Source organism: Habropoda laboriosa, unplaced genomic scaffold (genome assembly GCF_001263275.1).
Source record: "Habropoda laboriosa isolate 0110345459 unplaced genomic scaffold, ASM126327v1 scaffold42, whole genome shotgun sequence".
In the NCBI taxonomy this organism is placed as follows: Eukaryota; Metazoa; Arthropoda; class Insecta; order Hymenoptera; family Apidae; genus Habropoda; species Habropoda laboriosa.
In genome coordinates, this window is record NW_017100181.1 from 1,544,175 (window position 1) to 1,553,741 (window position 9,567).

The 9,567-nt window shown below is 30.8% G+C and overlaps 1 protein-coding gene across 1 annotated transcript; it reads right to left on the minus strand.

Annotated features, from left to right (window-relative positions):
• Nucleotides 1–1,709: 1,709 nt before the first annotated feature.
• Nucleotides 1,710–6,507, minus strand: LOC108579076 (monocarboxylate transporter 13-like). Its single transcript, XM_017942518.1, has 6 exons — nucleotides 6,251–6,507; nucleotides 4,754–4,880; nucleotides 3,554–3,733; nucleotides 2,884–3,060; nucleotides 2,639–2,793; nucleotides 1,710–2,593 (listed from the first exon to the last, which is right to left on the minus strand). The coding sequence occupies exons 1-6, from the start codon at nucleotides 6,462–6,464 to the stop codon at nucleotides 1,710–1,712; spliced, it is 1,737 nt and encodes a 578-aa protein (XP_017798007.1). The 5' UTR covers nucleotides 6,465–6,507.
• Between the last annotated feature and the right edge of the window lie 3,060 nt (nucleotides 6,508–9,567).

Sequence of the window (9,567 nt, forward strand, 5' to 3'; positions counted from 1 at the left end):
GGTATGTGCACAGGAATCCAAATTATTGGTAATTAATGTTGTTAAATCATACTATATGTGATGATCTATAACTAACATAAATAAAAAAATTGAGTATTTGGTATAAGTAATTAAAATTTTCTATGCACGTATAATAAATGATGCAATGTCTAATAAATGTTATTAAGACGATTTTGTGATAAATCTATTATTGCAATACCTTTTTATGATAGTAGTAGCTTATGATATAAGTTATGATACAAAATACTTATGTTGTTGTATTCATCTACCTTATGCATTTAATGCTAAAGTATTACATTTATATTAAAGTATTACAGAACATTTTTCAAAAAATAAGAATTGCAGATTTAATTGTAAGGAATGTATTTTCGATGCATAAAACAATTCATTTCATTTATCAGAGGTGACTTCTTCCTTATGTAATCCTAATAAAATATATAACAATATGTGTTCATTATTAGAACATGTTCACACACATGTACCACTTGCAAAATTTCAATAGTAGTAGAAATATTGCACAATAATAATTCTTAATATTTATGATACTAATTGTAAGATGTTTTTTGAGCACGTATATAACTCGGTAATACGTGCATAGAGCATACTCTAATGATAGAAAAAGATGAACCATCAACGTAAAGCACCACGAAATTGTTGAAAATTGATAAGAGTATACAAAATTTTACTTTGGTACAATTATATGAAATTCTAAAAAGTTTGACCAAAAGAACAAATCCATTCTTATCTTTATTTTAAAATAACATTAATATCTTAGTTATTTTTGATAAAAATCATAAAATGTTATTTAATTATCAATATGAATTATTTATACCATACTTTTCAGTATTACTAAATTGTAATTATTTTCCATTTTTAATAAAAACAGTAACACAATTTGAAATGATTATTTTATATCCTATTTTAATTATAAAGTATATAATAATTGCCTTTATGTAGTTTCATTAATTACTAGCCTACTTAAAAAAGTACTAAACATTGACAATACCATATTTGTGTATTACAACACCTGTTACATTAAAATGTCCTTTAATTACTAATATAATTATTTTCTGTACTATTCATTATGGAATGTATACAGTACAGTGAATGTACAGCTATAGCTGTAGCTTAAAATTTTAAAATTATACAATTTATATACTGCTAGTGCTGATGTTACTCTTTTCTTTCTTTTAATCTTTATTCTTTTTTTTTTTTTTTTTTTTATTTCATTCATTTTATTTTCTTCATAATTTGATCATTAACTTCATATATGCTCATTAACAATCATGATAGTAAAAAAGTTGAATCTGCTACTATATAGCATATGTTGTTACTATTAGATAATAATAACACATGTCTAACAACAATACAATTACTTTAACTTTTAAATAATTTTCCTTATTTTCTTTTATAAACAGAAGTGTAGTAGACTCACTAGACTGATGGCTAGACTATAAATTATTAACTATATCAATATACATACATAAAATTGTTGTAATATCAGTATTCAGGAGGATAATAATACTAAATATGCACTATTATACATCTTTGAATACAGAGATTAATTTACAGCTTTCAGTGATAAAAAGTGAAATATTCATAATAAATCTTAGATGGCAGTTATAATGCTGATATTAAAAAGTCTATAATACTTCATAATTTCTAAAGTTGTGCAATATTCATTATATAAAACTAATAATTACGAAATGTTATACAACTTGTAAATTTTTCTTACTACTCCTTTTTATAAGAGGTACAACTGCCCACAGTGCAGTGCCAAGAATAAGTATAATACCAAAAGTTAAAAAAATAGGCTTATATGTTCCTACTTCCTCAAAAACAACACCACAGATAGGTGGACCAATTAATTGAAGAACTCCATTAACGAATAAAGATATTCCATAAGATGAACTAAGTTTTTCTGTGCCAAGCATATCGGCTAGAATTACAGTTGTGATACCGATGTACATACCCGAAGATAATCCAAACAATGCGCAAAAAAAGGAAAGCATTGTATAACTTGTTGCCATAGGTAATAGTGCTAAAGCTATTCCACTAGTACCAAGACCACCAACGAAATAGTAATATTTTGGCACAAAATCAATATCTGACAGTGAAGCACCACTGATTCTTCCAACTAAATCAAGAGCAGAAACAACCGATAAAAGCAAAGCCGAAGAATTTTTATCAAAACCTTGAGAAATAGCATAAGAAGGCAGTAGAATCATAAAATTGGTATTGCTGATAGCTGAGGTGGAGTTTGAAATCAGAATCACTAAATAAATTGGATCCCTAAGTACACTCAAGTCAAAGAATTGTCGTGTACTTGCTTCTAATTTGGAGAATGGTGTCCTAGAAACTGGCTTTTCTGACAGTTCTCCTAAATCTTTTTTTGAACTTTCAGAAACCTTTTCATCTTTATTTTTAATCTGCAACTGGTTATTCAACTCTGGATTTTCAATTTTTAACTTATTAGATGTTATATTGATTTCAGAAGTATTACTTCCTCGTCGTAGTGAATCCATACTTTGGTGATAATTTACAATGTTTCCCTTTTCTTTGTTAAAGCTCATATCTTTTTTGTCAAAAGTGTCTCCTTTTTTTATTTCCTTTCTTTTATCTTCACTTTTATCTTCACTTTTATCTTCAGTTTTATCTTCAGTTGTATCATTTTTATCTTCTGAACTGTGGTTTACTTTAGAGTCACTTACTGCATTTTCAGCTTGACAGTTATCTTCTTTCTTTAATCTTGTATCACTGTATGATGTTTCATTTTCGGTAATAGTGGATACTGTTATTAAAAGATTTACACAAGATTTAAAGTTTAGTTGAAACTAACTGTTACTCTTTGCAATTATGGTATTTTATAATATTGCATGGAATTTTGTTAAGTTACCTGTTTGTTTTTTGTGATCAAGAACTGGTTCATCTATTGTTAATCCTTCATTATCAATTCCTCTTTCTACTGGTACTGTTATCATATGTTGTTCAACAGGATGGTATAGTAAACCACAAACTAATGTATTTAATGTGATTGCACCCATAATTAATACTGCACCTCTGTAAAAGTAAATAACATTGTCTTGAACTTCTAGAAATGTACATTTTCTTACATTTACAATATTCTTGAATTTGCATTAATATAAAATGGTTAAAATTTTTAATAATAATAATAATGTTCAGTGTAATAGCAATAATGAAAAAATGATCTAATGAACATTATAAGACATATCCAAAATAAGAATGTGAAATAGGTACTATTCTATTATTGATTACATTATTACAATTAACAGGTTGTATAGAATATCCATAATACTTATATGATAATTTGAAGCGATTATAAGACATATATAGTGAAAGAAATATTACTTGAAATTTTAAATATATTACCCAAATATGCCACTATATTGGTGTCTGTTTTACTTTCACAGAAGTATCTTCACTTAAATATAAAGAAATATTGTATTCTCAATTTTATTTTAAAGGAAGTCTTTTATATTTTTTAAGAAACACAAATTATTCATACATTGTCTTTAATCTATACGTGCATTACCTATATCCAAAACAATCAAGAAGATATTGCAGAAATGGTGGTAAAACAATAGTTCCAATTGCACTACCAGAGATGCACAGGCCATTAGCAAAACCTCGAAGTCTCTCAAAATATGCTGTCACAATATACACAGTTGGTGGAAACGTTAGCCCAGCTCCAATTCCAACCATTAAGCCATAACTATATATGTAAAACAAGTTTTAATTAATGTTACTTCTTTCCAGATATTTTAGCTATTTTATTTGTATTTCATATAGATTATGTTCTTTAAAAGGCAGATACATTTTTTGTTCTGCTTTATAAAAGACACAATTACCATTACAATGAATCCATGTAAAATAACATTTTTCTAGAATTATTAATGATTTATTGTAACATCTAGATACAGTGTAAAAGAGAAAGATGAATTAAACAGATTACTTTTGAAATGGACCTGACCTTTAAAGGAGAACTTATCGAAGTAAGCAAAATTTAATGGAGAACATTTAATATTGAAACAAAACTATTTATATATTCCAATGAAAAATAATTTAGGTATTAAACTAGATGAACTCATTAGCCAATTTCTTAACCCACTAGATTTAAATTGAAATAAAATTACAAAAAATTTGATGCTTGCTTGTTTCAATAATTTTTCCTTTTAAAAGCATTTTCCAAGTAATCTTTTATACTTCTCTTTTTGTTCTTTCATGATGTTAACTTTATAAATGCAGTGTTCAAACTAAACAATATAAGGTAACTTTGAAAACTTCAAAAACATATTTTCTTTTAAACTATCATATTCTATACTACCATTCACTAATTCAAACAGCTCATATTTGGACACTTTATGCAGGATGTTTGACCTTGCTCCTCAGCCTTAGCCATTTTGAACTTCAATTTTGAACTGATTCTGTTAAACTGTTTATATATAATGTTCAATGACTTCTTGATTTTTTTCCATAAACATTTGGAATTTTTGAAAGATTGAAGAATTCTACAATACAATTATTTCAGGTCCAGGGTGTCCATTTCATACATTTCCTCTAAAGGCAGACAGTTACACAAAAATGCATCTAACATTGGAACAAGGTCAAATTTAAACATTTATATGAACTTTCTTAATTTTTCTTTCCATCCTACCATGTAATATCTTATATATGAATAAGATTAGAGAATTATGGTAAAAATACTAAGATTCTGATAGTAATTTTATCTTACCTAATGTACAAGTAGGAAACTGAATTAGCAAAGTAACTCGACATCATTCCACAAGCCGCAAAAGCGCCACCGATGATAGTTACTGTTTTGTAAGAGTACTTGGTAGATAAGATGCTCGACAATGGACCTATAAAATATTATTTATGTACACTTAATATAGCGTTGGAGTAGCGAAAAACAGTCTGAGATAGGGGAACGATACAGTGAAAAATTTGTGAACACTTTTCATTCGGTTGTAGGTATAATGGGATCTCATTAATTTGGCACAACTAATTTCTAACGAGGGACTATCCCTAAGTGATACTTAACGATTTTGATGAAAGGGGTGAAAACAGCCCTCAAAGTTGGGATGTCGAAACCTATTTGATACAATACCCAAATTATTAGAGTTAGAGAAACAATTTACAACTTGTGTAAAACTTGCGTGTTATTTAACAACCAATGACCTACGTAATCAATTTTTAGAAAAATCTAATTGTTTAAACAATACATTAAAACTTAGTACTATTTGTTAATTTTTCACATAAATTTATGTACAGATAAATTGGAATTCTGATTTTTTGCATTATAATAAAAAATTATTACATTCTGTGCAAAATATAGTGTAGGATTACTTATGGTCGTGAAAGTTATAGACTTGTATGACTTTTCAAGCAATTACATTATGTTGGGTATGGGTAATTAATCCTCGAATGATAAGAATGAGCAATTCAGGTAAATATAACATTCACTGGCATAGTAGATATGGAGAACAATTAGTTGAGAACTATTTGGTACCTCGAAAAGATTCAACCTAGAGTTTCAACGTTTGTTAAATTATGGTAGCTCTGAAAAGGGTTGATTTTAGTAAAGAAATTGGCATCTTTAGCAGCATTACCTGTATCCAGAGTTCGGTAAAGTTGCAAATTAATAAAAAAAAAAAAAGAAAGAAAAGAATACGTGGAAAATATTTCTTTGAGAACTAACATTACATATGTACGTAACTTACACACGTAAGTTTCATCAAAATCGGTGAGTGACATTTGCAAATTGTCCCTTGCAAGTTAGATCCACCAATATACAACACATACATACTATAACCGTCTACCAACAATCAAACACCTCATCCTCGAGTGTTCCAAATACTTACTCTGAATGCCGCCGTAAACGTAAATTTGATAAAACTTTAAATGAAAGTTTAAATAAAACTGCCATAAATCGCCGCAAGTGTTCAGATGTTTGAAGAACATAACACTCTACAATAGCTTGTAATTACTCCAAAGACCATGTATCTTTATTCGAAGTAATTCTCGCTAATAACCACACACGTGCAGTTGACGTAAACAAAGTGTATAAAAAGAAAAAAAGAAAAAACAAAGAAGCAAAAACGAGTTTTATATTTTTATTCAAATTAAGGGAATCCTCCCTTGAGAGTGCAACAACGTCAATTGAAGAAGTTTTATCGTTACACGTACCTCCAATTGGCGGCGAGACAGTGATGTAAAAAAAATCATGTACCTAGAGAGTTGTATAGAAAGTAGCACAAAGCTGGCATCCAGGAGGCTGCGGTAGAGGATGCTTTAAAGACGTGAAGAAATTCGACGAAAAGGACACCGAACGACTTCACAGTCCCCGGAATAAGGAAGTTCACGACGAGAGCTGAAGAAAGGACGACCCATCCCCATCCTCCGTCCGGCGGGACCAATTTTGTTTTAACACTTTTCACTGTCATGCTGGCCAAGTGAATGTGTCGACAAATACTCGATAATGTTGCTCTGCAAATAACGTCACAGGGTACATTAGGCACTTACGTTAGGAAATTGGTCGTTGAAAGAAATAAAAGGAAGTTCATATTTTTTCTGTTATCGTGACTCGTGTGATTAATTACTGTCATTAGTATTACCATTAGATATTTTTTTTTTTTTTTTTTTTTTTTTTGCATATTTCAGTGCACAAGTTTCATTTTCTCTTTATGCCTTTTGCATAGAAAATTTAAATATACCAGACCAGATTCACGCGATTCTTGTTGAGACCATAGTAGGAAGGTGGGGAAAAATTTGGACACGCATTTTGTGAAAATGCGATTATACGTTTGAATTATTACTACGTTGATACATTTTTATCGAATTCTTTATTGAAAATTCAATGGAGAATTCAATGGATATTGTGTAATATAACATTCTAAGATCTGCTTCCGCTTACAAAATCTGATCTTAATTGAAGTGTACTTGAAACGTAAGTGCAAGACTTTTCAGAGAAACGAATAAGTGATGAAATATCTATAATTGTCTAATAAAATTGTCTATATAAAAATGTTTTTTCAAACATCGTTCATCGTTGTATCAAACGTATCTTCTGTGCACAATCAGACTCATAGTAAAATGGAGTGCTACTTTTAATAACTTGAACGATTCCAATACTAAAGCGGAGTTACAATATTCTCGAAATCCTCAACAACTCGTTTATTTTGCACGAGATAGTCATTTTTTAATATCCTATACAATAAATACTTACTCCCGAGATAATAAATTGAACATCACCGTAAACGAAGACCTTCGAAACAAAAAGAAATCATACAACAATATGTACAAATTAGAAAAAAAGAATCGTCTGTTTTCATTCAGCTAAATTTCACCCTTTCGCTTTGGCGCGTTAGCGACAAAATGTGATCGCCGTGGAGCACGTCGCTGACAAATCGAGACTAACATACGGAGCGCGTACGACGCGACATACGATTGCGTTTTATGTTGCCTATACTTCGCGATGAAATTTATTAAAGTAATTCGAATTTATCCTTTTAAAATAACACAATTTATATGAACACATTCTTCGGAATATCGTCATTTTAAAATAATGAAATATTAAAAATGTTTAAGGATAAAAGGGTAATTAATATTAATCTTTCGTACGATGCAGAGGGTGTTCAGAAAGGTCGGGACCAAACTTATACTACGCGTTAACGAGGTCGAGTAGGTAAAAAAAGTTCGTATAAACTTACATCCGAAAATGCTTTATTGAAAAGTTACAAGCGTTCAAAGATTTTTGAAATTTCTTCTGCAAGAATGTAGGCTTCCATTCGTCGATGGATCTAAGATCTAACGCCTCTTTACTTGTATTTATAGGGTCACGCGAAACAGTTGGTTTATGAAAATACGATAGAAATAGAAGACCAGGTTTTGGGAATGTATTAAAAATTTATTTATATTCGAAAGAGTTCGACAGTTATTAGTTCAACGATTGCAAGCCTACATTCTTGCAGAAGGAAGAAATTTCAAAAATCTTTGAACGCTTGTAACTTTTCAATGAAGCATTTTCGGACATAAGTTTATACGAACTTTTTTCACCTACCCGACCTCGTTAACGTGTAGTATAAGTTTAGCCTCAACCTTTTCAGACACCCCGTACACGTTCTTCGGAGCGAAAGGGTTTAATGGTAACTCGTTTCCGTCTAAAAATCTGCTTCCCATATTGGGACGATTCCAACCCCGACAAAGTAATTCTCTCATTTTCATCAACGAAAGAGTAAACACGCAGCGTCTTCTTAACGCGATGAAAAAAGCAATAAACCATCTTGTTTCACCGACGAAACCATTTTGGCAATTTGGTTCGCGAAGAAGGCGATGCTTCGTTTTACCGATCGTCGATCAACGTCGAAACCAGGCGTCGCGAAATTTCCGAATTAACGAATATACAAAATTTCCTACGCTCTGGTATTTGGAACAAGGCTAAAGGATAAAGTGAACGTGGTGCAGCTATGTTTCTCTTAGAAAACAAAACATATCGCTTTATTTGTTACCTTTGCTCACATAAATGCACGACAAATATCCTCCTTTCGTTTTCCACCTGTTTCCCTCTTCTCTCTCGTTTCTTTGGCAAAATCGAAGGAAAAGCTGCACGATGAATTTCTACCGTTCAACGTAAACTGCACGCGAGAATTGCAACGGCAGTTCAATTATAGAAAAATGGTAATTCACGTGTAACGATGATTATACAGAGTGTGCCGCATAATTGAACGAAATAGTCACGTGCTAGCACTTTTCTAAAAATTTCACATCGTGCGATTGCATTTGTTGCTCGAACGCATGCTATCCCAATTACATAACTTATTTCATGTTTCGCGAGTCACGTAAGGAATATTCCGGCGAATCTTTCCAGGTATTCTTTTGCTCCGGGACGAGAATTCTGTTGGAACGAATATCGTACGTCGTCATGTTTTCCTACATTAACATTTCTATTTCTTTTGTACGCGAGATTCCGCTTGTGTTTTTCTTCCTTGTGCTGCTGCGTACGAAAATGAGGAATTAATCGTAGATGTAGTAATCGTTAGTGGCGCGTCTTCGATGTGAAACAATCGTCTACAGTCATTCAGGAAAGTTTACGCAGGAGGTAACGGTTTTAGCTCTTCGAAACATTCGAGATTTGTAAAACGTTCAAAATTTGTCAGATTCGAAACGCTCGGTGGACTATAGCTGTAAGCATTTCATAAATGCAGACTTTTTCTCATTACCATCGTGACTTTGAATTTTATTTTATACTACGTATACATATATTTATGTTAAAAAAGTCTGTAGAAAATTAATTTCTATTTTGCTTTTCGTTTTTCCTCGAAGCGTTATACTGAAGTTTGTAAAATTAATTCAACTTATAATGTAGCCGCTTATACGAAAAGCGATCAATTTTCCAATTCCAGTAACATTCCAAGATTATGATACAGTATAAAAATGTAACGACGAATATTATAAGGCAATTATTACCTTAGACTTTTAAAAATATAAAAACACGATTGACAGTGTGTATTTCAACGTATACGTTTTTATAGTAAAAGTAAATCCGAG